The following is a 15,116-nucleotide window of genomic DNA, read 5'->3' as shown; positions in this document are numbered from 1 at the left end:
GGGGCAGGGAACAGCGCACACACACCTCACCCTCCCACTCCCTGCACTTTCTGGCTGCAGGGAGCAGTGATGCAGACAGTATGCATTACAAGAGTGCAGGGCATTCTGGAAATCATAGTCCTGTAGAGCAGCAGTGGAGTTTGCTGCTGTTGGGAAGGGGCAGGGAGGCAGACTTGACCCAATTTTTTGCTGCTGAAATCAGCTTTTTTTTGCACTTGACATGAGCTTCAGGGGCAAAAGAATAGGGTGAAGGTTTCAGCAGCAACAGCAAGTTCCACTGCCATTCTACATAACCACAACTCCCAGAATACTTTGCACTCTATGACACACACTGCCCACAAGACTGCTTTTCTGAGCTGTGTACAGTGGAAGTCAACATACAGGACTGGTGAGGGAGGGAGCGAGCAAGAGAGAGAGAGGATTGCCATGGGTACATTCTTTGCATGTTATGCCCCTGTTTATCAGTACAACGTTAGGAACTGATCTGCAAAAGCCTCTCTTACATTCCTAGACTTATTTGAACTGTGGTAACAACTAACTTTGGGACAAGTGCAAAGGAGATGAAATCCAACTGCTCCCCTCTATGCTGCAGTAGGGGTTGCATTCAAGCTGTACTGAATCAGTAATTATTAGATCTCATTTCAGGTACTCCCAAATGACATCGTTTTACCTTTTGTTCTGATCTATCACAGTCACGCAGCTAAAAGTTTTTAATACTCCAGGAAGCTTAACTGAAGTGGAAATATTACTTCAGAATTAATTCTGGGTTTTAAAATGAAGGACCTGGACATTATTCCTGGCATGAATATTAACCAATTATAACAAACAAACAGTAGCAGCAGAATTGAGAAAACTGTGGAGAAATCCAAGTTACATACCTCTCCCACATCATATATGACTATCTGTCCTTCTGAATCACCAACAGCAATCTCTCGCCCAGAATGTGTCCATCTAACACGATTAAGAGCAGGATTCCCCTCCACAGTAATGCTTGCAGTTGGCACCTATTAAAATAGTTCATACACATTGTTAGAATTTCATCAGTATTTCCAGATGAAATTCTAGTCCTGAGCTATTATGATCTATAGCTCCGGATTTCCAGAGTTTATAGGTTATAATTTCTGCCTATGTAGAATACTGGCTAAAATATACTTCCACGTGCTAGTTCATTCTGCCAGAAAACATGTTTTAAAAATTAAATGGATTAGTATTGAAGATTTAATGAGTATTTCCCTCACTGTGCAATACAATGCATGGAGAATTTTGCAGGGATGGGAATATAGCTCTCTCCCCTGCTACACATCTCTCCTGTGCAGTCCTCAGAAATCTGCATTAAGAAATCACTGTCTCGCAGAATATACTACTCTGTGCAGCCTTCATCCACACATTTAGAAAGAGTGCTGCAAACCAGCCCCAAATCTCCTAAAGATCTGTGCAAATACACTACATTCTTAGGAAAATGGCATTATTCAAAAACATGTCAAATTCTCTCAAAAGATTTAAAACAGAACACAGGCCCTTTATATTGGCAAGTATGTCAGTGCCATGTAGAAGGCATTCAGCAATGCCTTTCATAAGTCTCCACTAATCAGAGAGGAACCCTTTAATATCAACAGCTCTATGAAACAGAAATGTAAATGCAAGTGCCATTGGTCTCTGGGACAGATATTGACTATGAAATCTGCAATAATTCACTTTATTTTATTAAAGGTATCTATTAAGTAATATTCTGCAGCTCTAGAGAGACATATGTAGCAGCCAAGACGCAACATTGTTGGCCAGATATTTTTGAGAAAGTCTAAAAACACTATGTTCTTGTTTGGTTTGAGAATTAACTTAAATCTTGCCTCACCTCAGTATCATTGTTGAGATTCCACAGATCAAGCCTCCCCATTCCATCCACACAAGCAAACAGGGCAGGGTGAGTAGGAGACCACATAACATCATACACATAGTCTGAGTTGTCCTCAAATGAGTAGAGAGGCTTATTATTCTGAAAGTAAATTGTATAAGATAACTTTATGCATTCAGAGATTCTAAAACCAAAATCTTTTGACAATGAGTGGGATGATGAGACGTACTTGCCAATGGCAGCAATTGCAAAATTGAAAAACAAAATCAGTGCTTAAAAAGGTGCTGCTATAGAGAGCACGAGAGAGCCTGCGTAACTGAGAACCATCTCTTTTGAAGGATTTTACTGCACTTGTACAACCTGCTGTTATTAAACAGCTTCAACAGGAGGCCAATAGCACAAGAGAGCCTGTAAACAGTAGTTAACATCTCTGAAACAGAATTTACCAATTGGTAGAACAGTAGTATTTTGCATGGGAGTTACCTATGGGAGACCCTAGCATGGTTTTGGTTTCATCTTCATGTTCCCCAGGATAGCCAAGATAGTGATGGAAGGAAAAGTCAGTTTAGGCTCACTGACAGAACAGCACTGTTCTTATTTTTCTAAAACCCATGGCAAAATGGACTAGAGCAATGATGGGATCTCAAGTGGCCACCTGAATTAATGTACTCATAAAAGGAAAGGAAAGCCAAAGGTCTACCTGAACCAAGCATATTGAGCTAGTACGCTCAAGGCATGCCAGTGTTTGTGGCCAAGGGCAACAAAAGAACTGTGTGGCTAGTATCATGTCCAGTGGTCTTTGATTCCCCAACCTGAATGACCTGGTACAGTTGGGTCACCTGCATGCACTCTTGGAATGAGTCCAGAGTGAGGCTTCTACTTGTGCCTTCTGGAGCCATGGCTGGATGCCCTGACAGCTCTCTGCCCCAGACTACTTTGTTACGCTGTTCTTCCCGAGTCACTTGCAAAGTGAAAAGATGAACAAAATAGACCAGAAACAGACAGACTCTATAAAGTGAAGTCACACTTAGATATCTAATTAGGCAAAAAATGGGCTAGGTTCTCCCCATCCCAAATCCACAACTGTCCCCTATTTGTAGGTGACTGAAAGAGAGCTAGGCTACATAATTTAACAAACAAGTCTCTCTCAACCATTTGACAATTTATGTACCTTACATTATAGCACCACCTTGTGTCAAAGTACACAAAAGAAAAAAAAAATCTGTTAAACATATCTATATGGATACCTTAGTTGTCCAAAGCTTTACTGTCCAGTCAAAAGATGAGGTGACAAAGAGATGAGAGAAGTCAACAGGTCCAACCGCTGTATGGCAATGGATGCCTGTGATTGGTCCTTGGTGTCCTTCAAACATCTCACTGATTCCAGCTTTGCTGTTTTAAAATAAAGTTGAGGTAAATTTCTTCTGAAGCTACATTTTACAAACAGAGAAAGCTGAATACATGGCAAGAGGGTTTTAATAACACTTTCTATTGGAGGTTCTCACCTAAAGTTTACTTTTCAACATAACGTGGGTTTAAACACAACCCCATAGATTAATAAATCTCAAAAACAATAGAAAGGGGTTTTGAAAAAGTTACATGCAAAAATACTGCTGAGATCAGAGTAACATTTGGTAGGCATTAGCCCACCCAGATATAACTATACATGGTCTTCAAGCACTAGCTAAATAGTTGGATGATATTAAGAACAAAATGCAGTCTTCAGGCATGAGCATCCAAACAGCTGCTGACTTAAAACAGAAGTTACATGCACATTGCAGAAGCAAAGTTTAGTTCTTGATAATGACAATACACCCCAATAGTCTCCCCCAAATCAGGGGAAGGGAAAGAATGTTACACAGAAGTGGTACAATTTTGGCTATTTAAGCCACAGAGATGTGCAGCAATAGTGATGTGTATTTGAGATGAAAACTGGACACTCAATTTTATTTAAGAAAGCAATTGATAAGATACAGCCAGACAATTTCAGAACAGATTGAACAGCAGGAGAAATGCTAGCGATTTAAGATTTGTGCGTGATGTTACTGTACAATTATCCAGAGAACCGATATAAAGTTTGGGATATTCTGCTACGATTCAAATGAACAGAACTCAACTCAGTCGGTCTGTCATCGTTTAAAAGCCATTCCAAGCCAAAAGGAGGGAAATGGCAAATTGAACTAAAAGGGCACAATTTGAAAACATTATGAAAGATAATGTTGGATTCACATCCCCAGACTATGCACATATAGTCCTTATTTATAGAAACAAGATTTTGCTATGTAAAGTTTACCACGATTCTTCTCTTAATTACTTTAAAAGAGTAACAAGGATTCTTATTCACCTGCCATGGCGGCATGCTGTGTACACGGAGCCTTCTTCACTTCCAACAACAAAGTTGTTGACATCTCCAACAGGGAAGGACATGCAAGTGACAGCTACAGCTTTGGACTGCTTATGAATTAACTCCATGCTATCCTGTAGAGAAAGATTATCAACAACTTGCTATTCAAAACTTATCATTTTAAATACTGACTTTTTATTTTTTTTTTTTTAAAGCATCAGCATGCTCACAAGGCATTCTTGGTTTAGCCCATCTAAAATATGTGTCTATTACTTATGAGACCAAGTTTTAGCATCCATGGTGAAGACAGATATTCAGAGATCCACAGATAACACTTGATTTAGTACAGTAAAAAAAAAAAAAAAAAAAAAAAAAAAAAAAAAAAGCTACTCATTTTTATCTGGTAATACTACCAGACAAATCACTGTACCTCTGTGTTGTGAAAATGCTTATAAATTTTTTAAAATGTGTTAAGTCTTACAAAATATTTACCCCAAGTATACAGATGTTAGATTGAGTATTAAGGTACAGATTACCTGCACTTAAAAAAAAAAAAAAAGTGAAGTGGCAAATATAATCTATAGCTCTGTATCATAAGACTTTTCCAAGTTTACTCTACCTGCGGCTGGGAAAGCATATCCAGACTCCACGAGCATATCTTTCCATCAGTTGAGATGCTAATCAGGTTGTGAGCATTCTGAGTCCCAACCACATTTACGCAGTATACAGGATGCTAAATTGGAAAGACAGAGAAAAAGAGTACAACAAAATCCTTCTCAGAAAAAGGAATCTCCAGCATAAATTCAGCAGTACTTCAAATTTTTACTACACAGTAGATTAACGTTTTTCAGAGCATTATGGTGGTCTCTAAAAGTATTGTCTGAATGAACGTCTATTTAGTTTTTAGTTACCGAAAGGTATGGTGTTTAGACATGGCACCTATGAAACTGTCAACAGAGTGACAAAGCCAAGAATCTTAAATTTTTCAGTGCCAGCATTGCTAAATGCAAACAGAGGCACTAAAATGCCACCCCAGTCCAACAGCCAGGAATTGATATGCCTCAAAAGGAAGTAGTTCTTGTAGATGCCTTTTTCCTCCTACCGTGTGAGCAGCAGCTGAAAGCGGAGTTCTTTGTACTGGGGTTCTCTTATTGCTGCGATTATCCCATAGCACAATTTGTCCTGAATATGTGCCACCAACCACCAGATTTGGGTGAAATTTTGCAAATGTAGCAGACATCACTGCAGACTGCAAAGAAAAAGAAAAGTCATGAAGTAACAAAGTCATGTTGAAGAACAAAGTCAAGAAAACCTGACCATTACTAGAGCTGAACTGTCCCTTCAGACATTTGATATTGGATAGAGGAGCAAAAGATGGTGAAAGCAATTACTAAAAGTTTTGCAGGCACTTTATATGAATGGTTACTTAAAACACTTGATATGCTTCTGGTTTTAACTTTAAATGCAAGTGAAGCTCCCACTCTCTCCTTCCTGTATTCAGCTATGTGGTTGATTTGTATTTCTCTCAGAAGTTTGTAACACACAAGAGACTGTAACACCATTAAGAGACATTCTCTACTTATTTGTCAAGAAGAAAGCAGAAAAACTTTTATATTTATAGTAGCAAATCATAATTAATTACATTTGTCAGCTATGTCTTGACAGTAATCCGACATCAGATTATACATTAGTTTAAATTCTGCTAAACCATTTTTTAGGATTATGACATGTTGAAAAGAAAACTGCTATTGCAGGCATCGTTGAATAGGAAAGATTTGCACATTTTTACCTTTCACTAATCCATTTTTAAACCCGCATCTGTTTTCTACATGAAGCATGTGTTTCTACTTATCTATCTTGGTCCACCTCCTTAGGCCATATACATTTTGCTTTGTGGGCTAAAGTCTAGTTGTACATTCTCTGTTACAGTTTATGAAAAAAGCTACTTATACTTCAGGCATAATACAAAAATGTTTTCTTGTTGTTTAACTAAATTAGAATAAGAAACATAGGTTTGCAGACAAGTTTAAATACTTTGAATGTCGTCAGCAGAATCTTTTTGAAGCAATGAAGTCTACATCCATCAACATCTGTTTGCAAATACATGTGGTTAAAAGTACATGCCAGCCCAATGAAATCACCATGTTGACAAGTATAAAGAAGGCACTTGTCTAAATTCATCAACATAAAATCTTTAGCTTGGTGAAACAGGAACTTGCATCATACCTGGCAGTGAAAGACGTACTCCGGGGTAGTTTTTTTGTATTTCATATTCCAAACAAGAGCCACCCCATCAGGCTCATGAGGGGCATCTTCGTTGTTGTTATAAGAGGCTACAAGCAACTCTGGGTACTAGTCACAAAAGTTAATGAAGAGGCAGGGGGGGGAAAAAAGGGATTATTTGGAGTAAATGAATATTGTCTCAATCCAGTCAATCCAGTTTAAGCCCCTTATAATATATGCAATTGGGACAGAAATATTTATAATTAGTAACCATTAAAAGGTTTGTCCCCAGCTACAGAGCTAAGACATAGTGTTTTTCAGTACTACAATTATTGGTTTTCACAGTTTAAAACAAACTTAGGCAAGCTTTTTTTCCCCAGAGCTGACACTTACCTTTGCAGTGTCTTTAACATACTCAGTTCAGTTTAAGTGCCTTCAGCATACTTAGTTCCATTTATACGTTGTCATTGTACTTTAACAAAAATGTAGAGGTATGAACAAGCTACGAACAAGTACCTTCAAACACACATGGAACTACCAGTGTCAATGCTATTCTAAGAAATACAATTGAAACACCACCTATGAATGGTGCAAAAAGTTTGAGCGCACACATACACACACAAGAAATCACTTTTGCATCACTTCTAAAAGTAAGTATTAATTTACCTGAGATGACCAGTCCAAACAACTAACAACACGATGCTTTGACCAGCGTTCATCAAAAAACTGCCTATTTAAGGACAGTTTTGCACCTGCTTGAATCTCTCTGTAAGAAGAGGGAATTACAAGGTATGAAGAAGTTATTCGAATTCAGTTTGTAATATAATAAATACACTCAGGAAAACGTTCAACAAGCCATTACCCTTCTTTGTCTTCCAAGTCTCTTCCACTGTAGTCAAAGAAAATGTTAATCTGCTCAGAAAGAGCTCTTTCTACAATCCTTGTAGAATGGTCAAAAAAACTTAAAAATTCTTCAGAGTGCAAAATTTGTTGTTTTTCTTCTTCTGTAAGTTCATGAGGTGCAACTGGAAAACAAAACAAGATCTTCGATTTTTCAGATTTATTTTCCTTATTATAAATGCATAGATAGGAAAACCAAATACTTCACACTGTTGTAAAAATCAAATATTCATAACATCCACATGTGCAACATATTTTAAGACTATTTTAGTGTTGTTATATTTGTACTTAAAAGGTACATAAATGGTAAACAAACTTAAATTGATAAGAGAGAGCCTATTTAATTAAAGCTTCTTTTTTATTACAATAAATCAATCATGCCCTAGAGCGAGTTGTACCTTCCTCCTCTTCCTCTTTTTTCAGTGTTTTTTCTTCTTCGGGTTCAATTGATGGTTTTGGTATCACAACATCATCTTCCTCTTCCTCATCTGATGAGAAATAGTACAGTGAAATCATCAATGCTCTTAAAAAGGCATAACATTTTCTATAGAGTTTCAAGTAAGTCAGTACAAAATGAACCATTTCACTGAATATAATTACATTTCTATAAAATATAATGTTTGGGTAAAGTGAAGAATTATGAATCAGAACATTTGCCTACTTCGCTATTTAGTGCACGGTCACATTAATTTGTTTAGCTGGGTAAACTGGAAAAAAAAAAATACCCAAGAAATTTTTAAACATTCACAACAGAAATCTTAAACTCCTACATGCATTTATCATTCCAGACAACTTGCATCTGCCATGTAGTTTTATGTAACATGCTGACACATTAATGCTGCAGAATAAAGAAAATCAAATGTCTAAAATAGCCTACAGAGCCGCTGTTTACTTGTGATCTGAAACCATCAGTGCCTAATGGATCTTCACATGGCACAAAGATGGCTCACATTAGCTTTCAGGTTGCTATTTTGAGAGGCAAATTTTGCTAAAGATAATAGCTGAGAGATTACAATTTTTTTTCTGTCATTCTAAATGCAAGTCTCATTATCTGTATCATGTCTGGCAATGAGAATTTTAAAGCAAAATGTATTTTTCTTAATTGCAATGAACACCACAAAATTTTAATATACAGGAATCCTGACAGGGTTTACAGCACTTTCTGCACTACTACATCTTCTCCCTTCAATACTGTAAACCAGAAAATAACTTTAAATTACTTAGTGTTGTGGAATATGCATTTCCTGCCTTTTCTTCCTCTGTTTCCTAGGGTAAGTTTTTGAAAAGACTATTTTTATTGGTTAAACAGCTATGTCATCTGTCTATAAGGGAATGACAGCAGGAGTCTACAGCATGCCTCATCACAAGTAATGAGACGGTACTCAACAGGGACTCTACTTGTTTGTTACAGTCATCTCCCTGACCCATGTTCAAAGTTATCTAACAAAAAAATACACATACACAAATAAAGAGTGGTCAAGGGATGGGAACCAGCTGCCAAGCCATGGTCCCATCAGCCAGGCCAGCTGACTAGATAGCAACAACCAGATGGTACTGCTGGGATTGTCTCTCTCTGCTATGAGGTGGCAATGGGATGGCACAACATTTTTCTGCCTGACTGCTTCCAATCATGTCTTTCCCCAAAGGCAAGCCTGTGCAATTACCAGCACTCCAGGAGGTCTACAGACAAGCCTTTACCCTGCAAACAAAATACAGCTTGTAGGCCATACCAGCTGCCAAACCACACACATAGTGATAGGTTTGGAGAGGGTCTGAATATCTTTCTACACTCCGTAGTATAGGCAATAAAAATATAACTGTACCTGCAGGAAAGAAAGCTTTAAGTGACACTGTATAATGCACACAATAATACAAACTCCAACTTAATCAAAATGATAATGACGTATGCCAATCCTACATTACTTGAAATTGAGCGATTTTTACGTTCTGACAAGTTTACAGAACTAGGATAAATGGCATGAATGATTTCAATATATGCTCATACTTTTGAACCAAATGGTGAAGGTTAAAATCTTTCCTTTCAAGGGCCTCAATCAGCCACAAAGGAAAACAGTAATCACTGTCTTTTCAGCCAGCCCAACCGCATTTGTCAGCCCTTTCTCCGTCAATGCAGCCAGAGCAATCAACCTGCCAAACATTCAGAATGGAAAAACAATCTGAAAATACAGGGTATAATGCACCTGCCAGTGAAAATGGCCATTTCAAGAAAAGCTAGTGATCTCAGTGACCCTGCTGAGGAGGCGGTGGTGCAGAGGGGAAAGAACGCGTAAAAGAATTCTTAGTGATCTCCACTCTCTTGCACACTGACACTTCCTTACAAAGCATGCCAATTACAGCTTTTGTGCTACTTAAAAAAATGAAAGCTTTTTTGGGCAAAATAATCACATGGAGAAACAGAAAGACACTGCTCCTTTTTAGATGGATTCACATGTACAACGGACTATTAATCTGAAAACTGTATAACTTGTAGCAATTCTAAAGTGTCTCTCGATCAAACACAGCTGAAATTCTGAAAACCAGTCACTGTGGTGGAACAGCAATAGATTTTCAATTTTAATTTAATTTAGCAGCTGTGACTGAGAATGGCAAACTGTATGCAACTGATGTACATTAACATTTAGTTATGTAAAATATGTTTTTTTCCCCTAAACAATTTTGCTGCTATAATCAATACCTTAAAATTTAAGGACTTGGATTCTATCCTGGAGAGGTTATTCTAGCTTAAAATGTCATGAATTAGAAATTGCAACCCAACCCCTCCCCCCTTGGTACATCACACCGATTCTAAGTACCATTTTCAATGACAGGAGGCAAATTCCTGTCACATGCAGATGGTCAGCCTTTTAGTGCCGAGTGACCTCATAATCTACATATTTTACAGACAAGATCATGTAGCTGATTGCTCCTCCCTTTTAACATTTCAAATACAGATGGGGTATATTATACACAAGCTCCAAATTTCTTTATATTAATCTCAGTATGGTCATCTTATATGGCTTGATGCATCCAAACACTGGATACAGTGTAGCCACAATAGTTTGAATACGTAATTAAGATGATAAGGTTCCTTGGGTGAATTTGATATCTTTTATTAGACAGAACTACTGATAACACTGAACATCTCATTTCACATTTAGATTTACTTATGTGCAAAGAGACACACAAGTCACGTGGGCTGTACTTCTACTGCAATTACTTTACATTAAGTAACAGCAAAAGAACTTCAGTATAGACAAAAAAAAAATCAAGGCATGCAACAGCGCTGTGCTTGCAAGAAACATGCAATTCTTGCCCAGAGACATGCATGGTCTAAAATGACAACTAGAGTCCATCAGACAAGAATGGTCACAAGTTTCTGTGTAATCCCTTCCTCCTCCCTTTTCTATTCCTCCCTACTTTATTAAGATTTAAGGTATCAGTATTTGCAGGGGCTGTGGTAACAATGATGTACTAGCAAATGTATACTAAAGGATTGAAGGATTAGAGATTTTAGCTTTCAAGGTAATTTAATTTTTAATACATTAAGTATTCACTTAAAGTCTAGATGCATTTTTAATGCTGTTGTGAAGCAATCTTAGACCGAGCTTTTGAGAAGGTTTCCAAGCTCATCCTCCTCTCATTCAGTGTTAACTAAGCTGACAATGCACCTGATGTGAATTTCTAGTTTGGAGATATAAAACTTTTCCTTCTCAAACAAGATGAAAACAAAGCAGCTAGCATCTCAGTAGAACTGCAGAGGAGCATGAAGTCAGGAAGTGGAACTGTATTTCACAATATATTAATGAACATTCATTAAATAAGCTAAAAAATGCCACATTTTTCAGACAGGCAATCTTAGGTTATAAAATGAGCAATACGGATTGCATAAGAGCAGCCGCTACTTTAAAAGTGACAAATTCTTTGTCAACAAATGCAAAAACTGGGTTTAATTAACCAGTGAATTTTTATGTTGAGTTAACATCAAAATTGTGATGCGTTTTGGTGAGATGGAAAGAAAAGCAGCACTGTAAATTAGGCTGCACCTAGCAATAAGACTATGGAGTTAAGTTCCAGTTGTCTGAGTAATCTGTTGCTGTAGAGTAGGTTAATCAAAGTTAAATCAGCTGTGAAATGGGTGCCTGTTGTTAAGCTGAAGGTGTCTTCGTATCAAATTTTCCCTTGGTATTTCAGTGTATATTTAAGACATGTACAAGAACTACATGTATATGTAAACATCAACTATTTCTTTAAAGAATACTGTTGTAATAACGACATTTGTCTGACAACAGCACCTGAAAGCACTCTCCATGGTATTATTAAATGCTAGAAAGAAAAAGACTAAACACCATCAAAAGTATGAGCTGAAGTAATATTTTCATTTTACAAATCCGAGTCTCTCACAGATTACACATTTCCAAAGAGTATGGCACTAATGTAGCAATATTGTCTTTAAGGCTATGACAACACATCCCTAGCTCTGCTACCACAGGTTCTGGAAAGAGACAGCAGTCTCCACTACTGAAGTGTGCACTGCACTGTAGGAAGGGGCCAACTGCTGAGACATGGCAGTGTCTACACATGCCTTCAGGCTGCTGGGTGGCAGCAACAGCTTTACTCTGGTTAACAGAAGTGGAATAACTATTCAGAGAGAGAAGGAGTCCTCTGTCACTGCAGAGAGGCTGCGAGTACAGATGCTGCAGAACACACCCTAGTTCTGCCAGGAAAAGTTTGCAACGTAGGCTAAGCCTATGAGAAGTGATTAGCTGTGACGTTCATAAATTGCAGCAAGTTAACAGGTGATGAGAACAAACAGCTGATGTATAATAATTGTCCACATGCCTGCTTCTATCTCATAGTAAGTGAAAGAAACTGTGGAAACTAGCACCTCAATGAAACAGGGCTAAGCTACCACCATTTAGCTCTGCTGTAGAGGTAAAAACAGGTACATGGAAAGTAACTGCACTTCAGTTGCTCTGTAGTAAGTCCCCATCGTTTTTACCTTGCAATTTGTCTGTACTCTTACTGTACAGTAAGACTGCAGCTACTGTTGTTCCACTGTCCCAGAAAACTTAAATTATGAACAAGCAACCTTTCAAGCTGAATTCCTTTCATTTAAAGCCTGTTCTTGTCTGGATTACCTCACACACATTTAAGTGTGGTAACCAGTCCCCCCGGGTATCCACGGTATTAACTTTCATGTATGATCTGATTTGCTGACACCACAAAACCTGATGTGCATGCTCCTCACTCTGGCATTCTGCTTAACTGTTTCCGTGTTCTTTGAATTCACTTCCTTAGGGAAACAGGGTATAAAAATATGAAAACTGTGACAAAACATTTATTTATGAGACCCTTTAGAAATTACTCATTCTATTAAGAAAAGTGAAAATCTCCTACAAACGGCCTGCTTGAATTATTCTGTTGTGCTGGATAAAAAGCAGCATCTCTTCAAGACATTCAATTTCTCAAATGCTACAAGGACCTCCAAGGTCATGAGACATCTACACAGTTGCACAAACAATTTTTACTTACAACACACTAACCTACTAACACACTAAATGCCTGCAGCTACAACATGTCTGGCTCAGCTCTTGTTATATTTTATAAGATAAGTAGGGTTCGGCTTGGAATGTAAAAAGTGAGAGATTAGCCCATCTAGTACTTGGTTGGAAGACTTCCAGGCTAACAAGAGCTGGAAGTCACGATTCAGGAGGTAGCACTTTTCTGTCTGAGCCAGTACTATGCAGTATGCCATAAGGAAGCATTGTACTGCCCTTCAGACTAAAATGTAAAGTCTTAATTTAGCCCTAGTGGTTGGGATAATTGTCCACTTGGAGTTTATTGTGATGTCAAAAGGACATGGTATTCTTCAATTCCTGTCTTAATTTTCAAGAGAGCAGTGCACTCTCAGGCACAGCTATCTTTTCAAACTATTTCACAGAGGGAGGGAAATACCTATACAATTTAAAGTCTGAGTTGTTTAGATGAAAGGTATTCTTAAGACAACCAGTCCATCTTCCCAATTGTGAAGACCTACAGGGAATGCTTAAAATAGCTTTGGCCATTTTAAAAGGAAAAGAGATTTTGAAGTCATCTGCTGAAAGGGTCATTTATGCAAACAAGAGCCATTGGCCAAAAACAATACCAAGAATTTACAATTAAGTAATCCTTAGACATTGTAGAGTATCAGCAAAATACAGACAGCAATAAGGCAACTGGACCAGATCTTGTTACTTTCACTTTCATAAGCTTTACTATTTTCTACCCGAGGAAGAGCTGAGGGAATTCCAGTAAACCTAGCTCTCTTTCGTCACCTTTTTTCGGTACAAAGCAGCAAACAAGTACCAGTGCAGTTACAAAAGTGGTTCAGCACATTCTTTTAGAATATCATAATCAAATAATCCTGTGTCCAGTTCACCTTGCATTTTGTAATAAAGTTCAACTTCCAGATTGGATCTAACCTAATACTGAGACAGCCATAACACATGGATTTTATAAACCTATTTTGGCAGCTTCCTTTTAAATGGAAATCCAGTTGCAACCCTGACTAGAAATGATTGGCTTTACTTTACGTGCAGCTCTTCTAAAACAGATATGGATTGAAGGAGCTGAATGAGACTGATATACTATTATTGTGCTTCCCCACATGATTTTCTGTTATTGTTATATTAAATCAGACTATGGTTGTTAAACAAAAAAGAAAAAAAAAAAAAAAATCAAAGGACCCCACAGCACCACATTTCATATTTTTCTGTTATAGGTTTACGCATTGTTATTCAGAAACAATCTACAGGGTGACTTAAATTGTGAAGATCCTGCCTTGAGCAGAGGGTTCTTCTGAGGTCCCTTTCAGCCCACTTTTCTAAGATTCTATGAAATTCCATAACTAAATACTGTCTAGAGATTAAGTGCAATAAACAAGGTACACAAAAAAATACATACCCATCATGAACATTGAACTCAGACAGATAGGGATTACATTTTTCCTGTTTCCTGAAAGATTTAGATAATTTTTTTTCTTATGACTTAAATACTCCATGTATGGCAATTCCAGTCTATTGTGGCAACTCAATTTTAGGACTGAAATATAATTTGCTGCTCCTATAATAACGTGCATGCGTGCGGTAGCATGTGCGTATGCGCACGCATAATTTTCAGTTATTCATTGATGATGCAGTTGAAAAGAGTTTGAGAGAGCTGTTCAGTTTTTAAAACCAAAGGTTAAGGTGGTCCCATTTCTTGACCCACATGACAAGTCACTTTTTGATATACACACAGATAAAAACCAGCTGAAGTAGGATAGTAAAAGCAGTTGTTCTCAAGCCTTCAGGAAGCAAGGGGCTGTAAAGGTCCGATGGGCAGGTACAATCCAGTCAACTTTTCCAGCTGAAGAGTATTCTGGAAATCGCTACTGGAAAGCGGACAGTGCTGTCATTCTCCTCCACATAAACTCTAACTAATGAGTATTTGGCTGAACATGAAAGTAACTTGGATCATGAAGTCCCAGGCAAATTCATTCACAGCAGGCATCATAAGCACTTCAGATACAGAAATCATATACTAACTCTCCACATTCCCATGTAAACCTGACAGAAGGAAGAAAAAGGCAAGTGGCAGGAGAGAAAAAGAAAAAAAAGAAAAGCAAAAGGAAACTGACTGGGCATTGGGAAAAGGGCAATGGAATGAGGGAAACTTTGACAGACTGCTTTGTTTCTTATTACACAGGTTATTACAGTTTACAGGTAGTACTAATTTGCTTTACATTCAAGTGAATTTCTGGTAATTTCAGTTTCCTAG

General features: G+C 37.7%; 1 protein-coding gene across 2 annotated transcripts in view; it reads right to left on the bottom strand.

Annotated features, from left to right (window-relative positions):
* DYNC1I2 (dynein cytoplasmic 1 intermediate chain 2) overlaps positions 1-15,116 on the bottom strand; it is a 34,465-nt gene that overhangs the window by 1,289 nt on the left and 18,060 nt on the right. For both annotated transcript variants that reach the window (XM_006020784.3, XM_006020788.3), the window contains 10 exons: positions 7,718-7,807; positions 7,282-7,444; positions 7,086-7,185; positions 6,423-6,548; positions 5,299-5,445; positions 4,816-4,929; positions 4,197-4,330; positions 3,100-3,244; positions 1,853-1,993; positions 879-1,004 (listed from right to left, as the gene is read on the bottom strand). In XM_006020784.3, coding sequence (XP_006020846.1) covers positions 879-1,004; positions 1,853-1,993; positions 3,100-3,244; positions 4,197-4,330; positions 4,816-4,929; positions 5,299-5,445; positions 6,423-6,548; positions 7,086-7,185; positions 7,282-7,444; positions 7,718-7,807 — 1,286 coding nt within the window. The remainder of the gene's footprint in view (positions 1-878; positions 1,005-1,852; positions 1,994-3,099; positions 3,245-4,196; positions 4,331-4,815; positions 4,930-5,298; positions 5,446-6,422; positions 6,549-7,085; positions 7,186-7,281; positions 7,445-7,717; positions 7,808-15,116) is intronic.

The sequence above is a fragment of the Alligator sinensis genome, unplaced genomic scaffold (genome assembly GCF_000455745.1).
Source record: "Alligator sinensis unplaced genomic scaffold, ASM45574v1 scaffold321_1, whole genome shotgun sequence".
Lineage (NCBI taxonomy): Eukaryota > Metazoa > Chordata > Crocodylia > Alligatoridae > Alligator > Alligator sinensis.
This window is presented reverse-complemented; position numbering and strand designations above follow the sequence as displayed.